Genomic DNA, 13,951 nt, shown 5'->3' with positions numbered 1-13,951 from the left:
CCATGTTGTAAGCTTGCCATGTGGAAAATCCCACATGGCAAGGAATTGAGGAAGACCCCCCCCCCCCCACAACCAATCACCATCAAGGAACAGAACCGTGACAACAACCTGTGAGTGAAAGTGGAAGTGGATACTTCCTCAGTTGAGTCTTCAGATGAGGCTGCAGCCCCAATAATATGACAGTAACCTCATGAAAGACCTTGAGCCAAAGACATTCAGCTAAGCCATGCCCTGATTCCTGACTCACAGAAACTGTGAGATAATAAATGTTTGTGTGTTAAGCTTCTAAATTTTGGAGTAATTTGTAACAGCAACAGATAACTAACTAATACTTTCAGTACATAGAGTCATCAATCCTATGTGTATGCCTATGGTATATGCTTTTGCTGTGTGTGTACATCATCTGTGTGTATGCTGAGTATTCAGTTAGTAATGAGTTACACACTGCCACAATAATGCTGCAACAACAAATCACCCCAATACTCAAGAGACTTAAAAACAACTGTTATTGCTCACAGGTCTGTGAGTCAGCAGGGCTCACACATGTATCTGTGGTCAGCTAAAGGTTAGGAAGGGCAGCTCTGCTGGTCTTGGCTGGACTCTCTCATGTGTTTGCAAGTCAGTTGGCTATAAGATGGTGTAGGATGACTGCAGCCAGGATAACTGGGCTGTTCTCCCCCTAGTCTCTAATGGTCCCTCATCCTCCAGCAGCCTAGCTCAGCCTTGTTCATGTGCAGCTGGGCACAGTTCTAAGAGAGCTAGTGGAAGCTGCCAGCTGTCTTGAAGCCTAGGCTCAGAATCGACTCATCGTCCCTTCCACTTCATTCTATTGCCCAAAGCAAGTTTCAAGTCCAGCCCAGGTCAAGAGGGTAGGGGAATAGACTTTATCTTCTATTAGGAGTAACTGCAAAGTCACATTGACAGGGCAAGGATTCAGGCAGGAACAAAGGAGTGGGGACATTTTTGCAATCTACCCCAGCTACTAAAATGTGCAGTGTGCATATCTTGCATACTATCCAAACCCTATGCCTTCCTCTCAGGTTTCTCTGGCTTAGGTCAGCACCCTGATTTTACAGTCTATTTTTTGGTTCTCATGACAATGTGTACAATGTTCACAGGCAGGCATGCTCAGAAGTTGGCTACACAGGTGCTCAGGCCCTACACATAGAGCCCCATGAAGACAGACACATTTGATAGCTACATATTCAACGTGTTCCCGCCCAGCTTTTCCTTGCTTTGTCTACAATGTGCACACACAGCCACATGTTATCACATGAGTGCACGCAAGCAGACACACCTAGGCTGACTAGTCTAGTCAAAGTGTGCCCACACATTCAGACATATGCAGACGTGTGCACACACCGTTTTAGGAGCTGTACACAATGAGCACACAATAACCACAGACACACTCACAGGATTGTGGCTCTGGACAGAGCCACTCTGAGAGGTCTGCTTGCTATGTGCGCACATTCCCACACCCCAAACCCACATGCACATGCAATTCCAGGTCGGTAACTCCGGATCAGTGTGTGAATCCACAAACAGAACCACTCGGGAACTGTTGAATTCGTCTCCATTGGGCGGTTTTCTGCTTCCAGAAAGATAAATGTCCTCCTCTCAAAGATGAGCTGCCAGCCCTACAAATCACTGCTCCTCTGCTCCTGCACCCTCCCACCCCCCGACCCTCCCCCATTACTCATCCAAAGGAAAATGCAAAGAGTAATAATAATTAGACAGGGACAAATCACTGGGCTGAGTTGGGGATGGCTCCACTCAATCCAGGGCCGTTTCCCTGGCAACCAGGGGAGGTGCTGGGAGGCAGGTGGTCCTGGGAGGCCCACTAGAGGTGGGTGCGGAGAGTGCAGCCCAAGGCTCAGCCCCTCCTCCATGTCCAGCAGAAGTTTATATAACCCCCAATTCTAGGGAACTAGGCAAGTCCAACCCCAATCCCAGGAACACCCACAAATTTTGCTCTAGAAGCTCACATGCAGTGAAAAGGAGATTGATGACAATCTGCCTTGTCTTATATTCCACACTAAATGGTGCAAAGCTTATCATATTTTTGCAAAAACTTATCTTTTACTTTAAAAAGTTAAAATTTCTGAGGCTGAGCGCGGTGGCTCACGCCTGTAATCCCAGCACTTTGGGCGGCCAAAGCGGGCAGATCACTGAGGTCAGGAGTTCAAGACCAGCCTGACCAACATGGCGAAACTCCGCCTCTACTAAAAATACAAAAATCAGCCAGGTGTGCTGGCGGGCGCCTGTAATCCCAGCTATCTGGGAGGCTGAGGCAGGAGAATCGCTTGAACCCGGGAGGTGGAGGTTGCAGTAAGCAGAAATCTCGCCACTGCACTCCAGCCTGAGAAACAGAGCGAGACGCCATCTCAAAAAAAAACAAAAACGGTTAAAATTTCTAGAGCAAATATGTTATTCGTAAATACTATTACAAGTACTTGTTTTAAAAATTTTAAATAAGGCCAGGCACAGTGGCTCATGACTGTAATCCCAGAGCTTTGGGAGGCCAAGGTGGGAGGATCACTTGAGACCAGGAGTTCAAGACCAGCCTGGGAAACATAGCAAGACCCTGTCTTTACAAAAAATAAATAAATAAAAATTAGCCAGGTGTGGTGGGGTGGCTCATGTCTGTAAGTGGCTCACATCTACAGTCCCAGCTATGTGGGAGGCTGAGGCAGGAGGACTGCTTGAGCCTAGGCATTTGAAGTTGCAGTGAGCTATGATTCCACAACTGTACTCCAATCTGAGCAACAGAGCAAGGCCCTGTCTCAAAAAAATTTTTTTTCAATGATATAAAGTAAGTATTTTTAAAAAGTGAAAGTTTTTCTCCTGTAGGCCCAGCTCTACTCCAGGGAGGTGGCACCATTAGCCATCTCTAGAACTTTCTTTTTTTCTTTTTTTGTTGTTGTTGTTGTTTGTTTTGTTTCCCTGATACGGAGTTCCGCTCTTGGCACTCCAGGCTGGAGTGCAATGGCGTGATCTTGGCTCACTGCAACCTCCGCCTCCCAGGTTCGATTCTCCTGCCTTAGCCTCCCAAGTGGCTGGAACTACAGGCACACACCACCATGCCCGGCTAGATTTTTGTATTTTTAGTAAAGATAGGGTTTCACCATTTTGGCCAGGCTGGGTCTCGAACTCCTGACTTCAGGTGATCCACCCGCCTCGGCCTCCCAAAGTGCTGGGATTACAGGCATGAGCCACCGTGCCTGGCCAGCCAGCTCTAGAACTTTCTATGGCACATTCAAAATAGAGACACACCTAGCAAAGTGATAATAGATCTAACTCTTACATAGCACTTACTATATGCCAGGCACGGTTCTAAGCACTTTCTATCCATTAGCTCATTTAATGCTCAAAATAACTCTGTAAGATAGATATTGTCATATCCCCACTTTTCAGATAGAGAGCTGAGGCACAGAGAGGTTAGGTAACTTACCCAGGGGTCCACAGCCAGTGAATAACAAATCCGGGATCCAAACCCAGGCAGCCTGGCCCAGAACCCAAACTTATCTCCCACGCTCTGCTATCTGTGATCATCCCTAAGATGCTGATGTCCATCTTGTTTCATGCTTTTCTTTATAGAAACCTCGATTCCCTGAGGCAACAGACCTGAAGGGCCTGGGAGGGGAAGGGTTCCAAGGCTTGTTAAAGAGGAGGGGGTGGGGTGGGGGCCAGATGGGGAGGTGGGGGAGCTGCAAGCCAGGGACACTGAGCTGCACTCTTCCATGGCATCCGGGAGGGCCGTGGGGTGCTGGGGGAGGCCTGTATTGACTGCCACAATGTCAGAGCCTCGTGAAGAGCCCCTCGCCCTGGCTGGGCACAGAGGAAGTGCAGCTGCCCAGCTTCAGATAGGTCATGTGGTTCAGGGTCACCGGGAGAGGCCATCTGGATGGAAAATCAGCCTCTCTTCCCATTTTGCTGGGCCATGTTGGCCTTGGGGGGGTCTCCTACATTTCCAGCAGAGAAAGGACAGCCCCCAGAAGGACTGGCAGATGCTGGGAGCAGCCAGGCTGTGTGCTGAGTTGTTCTTCGTGGGTGCCCCAACCTGCACCCATTCTCTGCCCCTCTTAGCCCTGCTCTGCTCCTCGGGCTGACCTCAGAAGGCAGCACCCCTGAACCCCCTCAGCCTTGGCTCCTGGCTGAGTCCAGCCAGCGGGAGGCCACCCAGGGGTGGGTGGAAAGACAGGGAAGGGGATCTGTTCTCTGGTGCCTTCTCTGCCTCCCCTCAGTTTGGCTCTTCCCTCTGGCTCTTGCAGCCTCAGCAAGAGCAATCACACCCCCAAGAGGGTGACCACTGGTTCTCGGGGGGTCATAACCTTACATATTGCAATAATTTGTCACCCTCCAAAGAGCCACAGCACAGGACCAGGCACAGTGGCTCATGTCTGTAATCCTAGCACTTTGGGAGGCAGAGGCGGGAGGATCGCTTGAGGTCAGGAGTTCGAGACCAGCCTGGCCAACATGGTGAAACCCTGTCTCTACTAAAAATATAAAAATTAGCCAGACATAATGACACATGCCTGTAGTCCCAGCTACTTGGGAGGCTGAGGCAGGAGAATCACTTGAACTCAGGAGGTGGAGGTTTCAGTGAGCCAAGATGGAGCCACTGCACTCCAGCCTGGGCGACAGATCAAAAGGAAGAGACAATGAGGGAAAAAAATGCCTTAAAAGGTTCCTTGCTGGAAGAGGCTGTGTTAGTTTCCCAGGATGACCATAACAAAGTATTACACACTTGGGTGGCTTCCTCTCACAGTTCTGGAAGCCAAAAGTCCGGAATCAAGGTGTCTGTTGGGCCATGCTTCTTCAGAAGGCTCTTGGGACACAGCCTTCCACACCTCGTTCAGTTCTGCATGGTCACTGGTAATCCCAGGGCTCCTCAGCTTGCAGCAGCATCACTCCAATCTCTACCTCCAGCTTCACGTGGCCTCCTTCCCTGTGTCTCTGTGTCCACATGTCCTTTTCTTACAGGGACACCAGTCATCAGAAGGCTCACCCTAATCCAGTATGACCTTTGTTATGGACAGAATGTTTCCCACCAAAATTCATACATTGAAGCCCTAATCCCCAAAGTGAGGTACTGGGAGATAATAATTAGGTCTAGATTAGGTTATGAGGGTAGGACCCTTACTATGAGATTAATGCCCTTATAAGAAGAGGAAGATAGAGCTCTCTCTCCCTCCCCACCAACACATCGAGGAAAGACCACGTGAGGTCACAGTGAGAAGGTGGCTGTCTACAACCCAGGAAGTGGGCCCACAGCAGGCACCAAATCTGCACCAGCGCCTTGATCTTGGACCTCCAAGCCTCCAGAACTGTAAGCAAGAAATGCCCGAGGTCTAAGCCTCCCAGTCTACGATACTTTGCTCTTGCAGCCTGAGCTAAGACAGATCTCATCTTAACTTGATTACATCTGCAAAGACCCTATTTCTAAATAAGGTCACATTCACAGATATTGGAGGTTAGGACTTGGACATATGTTGGATGGTGACACAATTCAACCCGCAACAGGGTGTCATAATGAAAAACAGGTTGAGGCCAGGCATGGTGGCTCATGCCTATAATCCCAGCACTTTGGGAGGCTGAGGTGGGTGGATCACTAGAGGTTAGGAGTTCAAGACCAGCCTAGCCAACATGTTGAAGCCCCATCTGTACTAAAAATACAAAAATTAGCCAGAAATGGTGGCGGGTGCCTGTAATCCCAGCTACTCTGTAGCTGAGGCACAAGAATCGCTTGAACCTGGGAGGCAGAGGCTGCAGTCACCCAAGATCGCGCCACTTCACTGCAGAGTAAGACTCTGTCTCAGGAAGGAAGGAAGGAAGGAGAGAGAGAGAGAAAGAGAGAGAAAGAGAAAGAAGGGAAGGAAGGAAGGAAGGAAGGGAGGGAGGGAGGGAGGGAGGGAGAGAAAGATGGGTTGAGAAACACTGATGTGTGCTGACAGCCCAGGCAGGGACCTCTGCTTTCCCCTCTTCTCTTCCTGCCCCTTCAGCCCCAGAGGCAGCAACAGCTTCCTGCTGCCCTAGGGCTTGGGTGTGTCTCAGCATTTCTTATTGGTCTCTTTCATCCTGCCCACCCTTGTATAAATAATCTCTTCATTAAATTCTCTTAAATAGAACCCTAGCATTGTTATAAGCATTTTGTGTACATCTCTTTCCTACCAGAATCTTGACTGATTCATTTTGACTTCAAAAAATAACGATGTCTGTTACGGAGGACTAGGGAAAAAATAACGATAGGGCACACTGAGAACTCTGATGCTGCAGGTGGAGCTGTAAATCGGTACAACCACTCTGGAAGACAGTCTGGCAGTGTCTAGTCCAGCTGAAGACATGGAAATTCTTCAGCCAAAGTTTCCTCTCCTGGATATTTATCTCCTGGTTTCCTCTCCTAGAGAAATGTGGGCCCAGGTATTTCAGGAGATATGTAATAAGAATGCTTCAACCATCGGCCAGGCATGGTGGCGCACGCCTATAATCCCAGCACTTTGGGAGGCCAAGGCAGGCGGATCACTTGAGGTCAGGAGTTTGAGACCAGCCTGGCCAACATGGTGAAACTCCATCTCTACTAAAAACAAAACAAAACAAAACCAAAAAATTAACCAGGCATGTTGACACCCACTTGTAGTCCCAGCTACTCAGGAGGCTGAGTTAGGAGAATTGCTTGAACCCAGGAGGCAGAGGTTACAGTGAGCCAAGATGGGGCCACTGCACTCCAGCCTGGGTGACAGAGTGAGACCCTGTCTCAATAAAAAGAATGCTTAGGACAAATACCTAATGCATGCGGGGCTTAAAACCTAGATGACAGTTTGACAGGTGCAGCAAACCACCATGGCGCATGTATACCTATGTAACAAACCTGCACGTTCAGCACATGTATCCCAGAACTTAAAGTAAAATAAAAAGAATGCTTCAGCCAGCATTGTTTGCAACAGCCAAAACCTAGAAACAATCCAGAATTATAGCCATTGCATTATTATTATTATAGCCATACAATGGAATAATATTCAGCAAGAAAAATGAACTTCAGCTGCATACAACAACATGAATGGCTCCCCCAAAAACACAATGTTAAGTGAAAAAAGTAAGGCACAAAAGAATATGTGTGATTAGTTCACTTAGATAAAATTCAAAACAGGCCAAACCTAACTATGTTGTTCAGGGATACATACTTAGGAGAGGAAAATTACAAAGAAAAGCAAGGATTCTACCTGGGTTTTCTTACTTTTCTACTTAAATTTCTGACAAGTACCCTTTATAAGTGTCAAGGTCATGAAAACACAAGAAGAGACTAAGAAACAGTCATGGATGGAAGAAACTATGGAGAAATGATAACTAAACCCAATATGGGATCCTGGAGTGGATCCCGGAACAGAAAGAGAACACTCATGGGAAACTGGCGACATCCATAAAGTCTGTAGTTCAGTAAATAGTGTTGGACCAGTGTCAATCTCTGAGTTTTTATGAACATGCTGTGGTTATGTAAGATGTTTCCATTAGGGGAAGGCAAGTGAAGGGTATGTGAGTATACAAAGGACATACAGGAATTCTCTGTTTTATTGTTGCAACTCTTCTATCAATCTAAAATTATTCAAAATAAAATGATTTTTTAAAAGCAATGACTGTTACTATAAATGAAGAACAGTTACCTCTTGAGGGAATTAATTGGGGAGGGCACATGGAGGGGCTTAGCACTGTTCAATGTCTAGGCCTGGGTGGTGGATACGTGGGTGTTTGTTTTGTAAGTTTAAACTAGACATCTCTGTTTTATGCACTTTTCTGTATATTAGTTATCTCTCAAAATTTTTAACATGTTAAAAATAGATGAAGGCTGGGTGCAGGGCTCATGCCTGTAATCCCAGGGCTTTGGGAGGCCATGGTGGGTGGATCACCTGAGGTCAGGAGTTCGAGACCAGCCTGACCAACTTGGTGAAACCTCGTCTCTACTAAAAGTACAAAAACTAGCTGGGTATGGTGGCAGCCGTCTGTAATCCCAGCTACTTGGGAGGCTGAGGCAGGAGAATCGCTTGAACCTGGGAGGCGGAGGTTGCAGTGAGCAGATACCCTGCCATTGCACTCCAGCCTGGGCAACACAGCGAGACTCAGGCCCCCTCCAAAAAAAAAAGATGAAAATGACTATCAGGCATAGCAAACACGTAGATTAGAAAATCACAGTTGTGAAAAGAGGAAAAAGAAGTAAGGAAAGCAAATATAAATCTTTATCTAGTAGAGAAAAAAGGGAGGGAGCTGGGAGAGAGGTGGCATTTCCTTTACCTCAGATGTCTAGCAAATTCATACCCATTCCATATATATAGGCCTTTTTACACAAACAAGATGCTACCACACACATTATTCTGCTCCCTGCACAATACATCGTGGGCATCTTCCATGTCAGCACATACAGGGAGCAGGGTGCATTCTTCATCCCACTGCACAGCGTGGCATTGTGCGGTTCCGCCATCATTTATGCCCTTGGTCCCCCATTGATGGATACTCAGGTTGTCTCCCATGTCTCACGATGACACGCCAGGCTGCTGCTACGCACCCACTTGCACTCGAGCCAGGCACACCTCAGCAAGCGTTTCCACAGACTCAAGACCCCTAAATGGAACACAGGGTCAAAGTCGGAAAGCTGTGGGCAAGTATTGACTGATGTGATCTGGGATATTTATTTTCTGCTCTGTTGCTGGCATTTATTTATTTTTTACTATTTTTATTATGATAATGTATATATAACATAACTGGTCGTTTTAACTATGAAACATACAGTTCATTCAGAGACATTAAATACATGCTTGCTGCTGTGCAACCATCACCACTATCCATCTCCAAGACTTTTTAAATCACCCCAAACAAAACCCTGGACCCGTTAAGCAATAACTCTCCATTTCCCCCTCCCTCCAGCCCTGGTAACCTCTATTCCACTCTCTGTCTCCGTGAATTTGCCTACTCTATATATTTCATATAAGGAGAACACAAATGGAAAAGTGTTGCATGAGACCCATTGTTTTTTTGGTTTGTTTGTTTAAGACGGAGTTTCACTCTTGTCACCCAGGCTGGAGTGCAGTGGCATAATCTCGGTTCACTGCAACCTCCGCCTCCCAGGTACAAGTGATTCTCCTGCCTCAACATCCTGAGTAGCTGGGATTACAGGCGCATGCCACCATGCCTAGCTAATTTTTGTATTTTAGTAGAGATGGGGTTTCACCATGTTGGCCAGGTTGGTCTCGAACTGCAGACCTCAGGTGATGCATCGACCTTGGTCTCCTAAAGGGCTGGGATTACAGGTGTGAGCCACCGTGCCCAGCCCCCATTGTTTTTTCTCCCAGAACTCACTCCAATTTAGGCACCTGCCTGGCAGAAGGAGCAATGTGGAGCAGCACCGAGGAGGAAAGTGGGGACATTCCAAGCTTTGAGGTTCAAGGGGTAAGATGCAGAAGAGTGCTTGTTGAGTGAGTTTTCTTCCTGCAAAAAGGGGATCAAAACAAGGGAAACATTCTAAGCCAGAGGGAGGAGGTCGAGAACAGAGTGGGGAGAAGGAGCTGATGAAGGTCTCTAGGGAAAGGCCGGGTGGGTTATTATGCTGCTCAGGTAGGTGCTGAGTATGGGATGGGGGAGATGGTGCCTTGAATGAGTTTGGGGATCTGAAAGTAGAGGTGACCCGGGCCCCAGCTCCCATCTGCAATCCTCAGCCATGCTAGCAGAGGTGGCAGGGGGAGATACGCCGCTGCAGGCCACTGTCCTATATATTTACATCTCCAAAGTAGCACAGAGGAAGAGCTGAATGAGTGTGTGCACTGCACGGGAGAAGATCAGAAAAGTGAGCTGGGACCCACACCAGAAAGGCTCTCAGTGCTGCACGGTAAGGAGCAAATGGCGCAGAGAACTCAGCGCTAGTCCACAGACACCTTCACCAGCACCATTGTTGCGGTGAAGGGTCACAGCCTAGCAAGGACTCACTACATAAGCAACCCCAAATACAGTGCCCCGCCCCCCAGGAAGCAAGGAAAGTTTCTTTACTAAGGAAAAGCAAAGATCCCCCAGGAAGGAACGTAAGAGAAGAGATCTTAATTGGCTGAAGACCGTCTCAAATGGCAAGTTTATCTTGAATTAGCTAGAATTAATTTTCTACCTTCTGGTGGAAAGGTATGTGTTAGGGAGGGAGAAGGAGGTATTGAGACAAAAACCAAATTCAATCACAGAGTAACTAAAACTGACATTTCTTGTCCACCTGTATTTTACTTTTTTTTTTTTTTTTTTTTTTTTTTGAGACAGAGTCTTGCTCTGTCACCTAGCCTGGAGTGCAGTGGCGCCATCTCGGCTCACTGCAACCTCTGACTCCCGGGTTCAAGTGATTCTCCTGCCTCAGCCTCCTGAGCAGCTGGGATTACAACCTGTGTCACCATATCCAGCTAATTTTTTTTTTTTTTTTTTTTTTTTTTGTAGAGACGGGGTTTCACCATATTGGCCAGGCTGGTCTTGAACTCCTGTCCTCAGGTGACCTGCCCACCTCAGCCTCCCAAAGTGCTGGGATTACAGGCATGAGCCATTGCACCCAGCCACCCACCTGAATTTTAGAGACTAACAAACTCAAAACCACAATGCACATTTTGCGTCTTATGTCATTTCCAAGTTGATATATATCACGGTTGGACCAATTTGTGCTCCCTTAATAAACACATCAGTGTGCCACTTCCCCACACCCACACCCACATTTGGTGCCAACCTGAAAGGTACGCCTTTATTAAAAATAAAATAAAATAAGTTCACTTCTTTCTGACTGCACAATCGGTTACATCCACCACTCCATGGTATTATGAATTCTGTCCACAACGGCTCTTGGCACAGAAATGGGAAAAGAATACCACAGCAATTTTAATGAATTTGGAACAGCAAGTTCTTGGCTGGGAAAATAGTGTGGCTTATTGAGGGATGTTGTTTCCTTTGGCGTTGTGAACATCATGTTCAAGGCAATATCCAAATGGAAACGACTCTATCAGAAGAAAGCAGGGAAGGGGTGTGGTGGGGTGGCCTGCAAGGCTCACTGAGGGCAGAACCCAGATGCTGGGGCCCCTAGAGCCCCAAAGATACCTCTGCCTTCCTGGCAGTCAGGCTGTCTTCCTCTTCCTCCTCTTCTCCAACAGACCCATATCCCCACCAACCATTGTCACCATCTCTCAGGCCCCTGGACAGCATCCTGGACATCAGCTCTAAGTCCTCTGTCACCTCTCTAAACATTTACCTCTTTCTTTGCACCAGTGCATAGATTCTCAGGGCTGGAGGGAGACTCACAAATGGTCAAGTTCAACTACACAACAGATGCCAGCTGAAACTCCCTGGTGGCATATCAGTGATGGGGTGCTCACACCTCCGCAGCATAGCCCACTCCATCCCTGAACCCCCTGACCATACAAAGCCCTTTTCCTAAGGACCTAGAAGCTCAGAGGAAAGCCCACATTCTTCCAGGGACACAGAGTGAGTAGGGTCCCTCTTCCACATGACAACTCTCGTTTCTTCGAAGACAGCATCCTACCCCCTAGTATGAGTTCCCCAGGGCTGCTGTACCAAATGGCCACAAGCTTGGTGGTGTCAAACAACAGACATTTCTCCTTCTCACACAGTTCTGAGAAGGAGAGCCATCCAAAATAGAGGTGTGGGCAGAGTTGGTTCCTTCTGGAGGGTCTGAGAAAGAACCTGTCCCATGCCTGTCTCTGAGCTCCTGCAGCCACCTGCAGTCTCTGGCTTTCGCGGCTTGCAGCTGCACCTCTCCAGTCTCTGCCTCTGCTTCCACAGTAGCTTCTCCTGTGTCTATGTCTTTTCCTCTTCTGTGTTTAGGACTCACCCAGATAATCCCAAATGATCTCATCTTAAGATCCTTAGCTTAATTGCATCTGCAAGAACTCCTTTTATCTTTTTCTTTCTTTTCTTTTTTTTTTTAATTTGAGACGGAGTTTCACCCTGCCACCCAGGCTGGAGTGCAATGGCACAATCTCAGCTCACTGCAACCTCCATCTCCCAGGTTTAAGCAATTCTCCTGCCTCAGCCTCCCAAGTAGCCGGGATTACAAGTGTGTACCACCAAGCCTGGCTAATTTTTGTATTTTTAGTAGAGATGGGGTTTCACCATGTTGGCCAGGCTGGTCTCAAACTCCTGACCTCAGGATATCTGCCTGCCTTGGCTTCCCAAAGTGCTGGGATTACAGGTTTGAGCCACCGTGCCTGGCCATTCCTTTTTAAAAAAAAAAAAAAAAAAAAAAAAAAAGCTACATTCACAAGTTCTCAGTGGACATATCTTTTGGGGCAACATCATTCAACTCAATGCACCCCCTACGTTTTTTATTCTTCCGACAGAATGGTCTCGGTCCTTCTGCCATTCCTCAGATGATGAAATGTCAAGGCTGCTGTATTCCCATTGGTACTGATATGATGCACCTAATTGCCCCAAATACCAGCAGACATACCTCCATCTCTTCCACCAAAATGTCACACAAACACTTGCCAAGAGCCAGCTGAAGTTTCAAAACAATCTTTATCAAATTTCCTTGAACTACGAGGAGCAGCATTAAGAAAAGACAGCACTCAGGCCCACTTAGTTCTGCCATGGACTGTGGTGAGGTTTTCTGCTACTCTGAGCCTCGGTTTCCTTGTCTGAAACATGGGGACAATCATACCCAACTCATATACCAATGCTCCGAGCTCTCGAATAATCTCGTCTCACCTTAGGCTTCAGATTCCTCTGAGCAAAGCCCTTCCCAGTTCAGACTCCCTGTATTGTCCCCACCCCACTGCCTCTGCCCTTTCAAGACCCATAGCCCCTTCCTGGGCTATAGCTGCTGTAGTGTCCTGGTTACGGTGCTACTGATTGAAGAAACAGAGGCCCAGGCAAGCTCCTACTCACAAATAGAGGCTGGTCCAAGACCAGCAAACAAAGCACAGACGGCCTCATGGCCCAATGTAACTGCCTTCACCCCTACACCTACACCAATGCTTCCCAATCTTCTTCATGTTATGGCAAACAGAGAATGTGATAAAATCCTTAAGGTTCACTGGGTACACAAATGAAGCTGTTCTGGTCCAAAGGTCCCAGCCTGGGGGCTCCACCTGGGCCAGACCTCCCCAGCCTTTCACCAAGAGCAGAGGGGATCTGTACCCCAGCATCTTTGGAACCCAGCTGCCGTCCACCTTCAGGGCAAACACAGTGACGTGAGTGTCTGTGTCACCCAGTCCTCCAGAGGAGGAACTCGATTGGTCCTTTGCCAGCCTTGGACCTGAGTGCCCCCTCCCGGAGAGATTTCCCCAAAATTGACTGAGAGCCAGCACAACAGAAAGAGTTAAGGAGTCAACTTAAGATGTGAAATTAGCATGTCTACCAGTGCCTACAGTTTCTGAGCTTTTTGTTTTTTGTTGAGACAGGGTCTCGCTCTGTCATCCAGGCTGGAGTGCAGCAACGTGATCATAGCTCACTGCAGCCTCAAACTTCTGAGCTCAAGTGATCCTCCCGCCTCAGGTTCCCAAAGTGCGGTGATGACAGGCATGAGCCACCGTACCTGGCCAGTTGCTAGGATTATCACTGCTGCTCTTCCTTAAGGAAGAAGGCGAGGGAAGTAAATGGCAGAGACGTCGAAGACAACACGCTGGATGCAGAATTCAGACATTGAAGAGGACAAGAGAAGATGTTTCTTCTTGGTCACTCTCATAACAGTTTCATTGGTCCTGAGGGCGGAGGAGTAGGGAATTACTACCAGAACAAGAAGTTTACAGCTTCTGGTTTTCATAGTATACACCATGCTTAGGATACAGTCATTATGTTGAGCACCCACTAAGCCTTGGGCACTTTGCATGCATTATCCCCTCCCCCATATCAACCTCTCCTAGACCCAATACAGGTCACTGAGGGTACAACCCTGAGCAAGGGAGGCCAGCCCTGCCCTCTGAGAGTTTCG

General features: G+C 47.7%; 1 protein-coding gene across 2 annotated transcripts in view; it reads right to left on the bottom strand.

Annotated features, from left to right (window-relative positions):
• Positions 1–13,554: 13,554 nt before the first annotated feature.
• DHX35 (DEAH-box helicase 35) overlaps positions 13,555–13,951 on the bottom strand; it is a 95,005-nt gene continuing 94,608 nt past the window's right edge. For both annotated transcript variants that reach the window (XR_002515135.2, XM_021921059.2), the window contains exon 22: positions 13,555–13,721. Coding sequence is in view for 1 of the 2 variants with exons in the window: in XM_021921059.2 (XP_021776751.2) it covers positions 13,713–13,721 (9 nt within the window). In the remaining variant the exon portion in view is untranslated. The remainder of the gene's footprint in view (positions 13,722–13,951) is intronic.

This window comes from Papio anubis, chromosome 16, assembly GCF_008728515.1.
Source record: "Papio anubis isolate 15944 chromosome 16, Panubis1.0, whole genome shotgun sequence".
Taxonomy (NCBI): Eukaryota; Metazoa; Chordata; class Mammalia; order Primates; family Cercopithecidae; genus Papio; species Papio anubis.
Note: the sequence above shows the minus strand (reverse complement) of the source record. Positions and strands in the feature narration are given on the sequence as shown.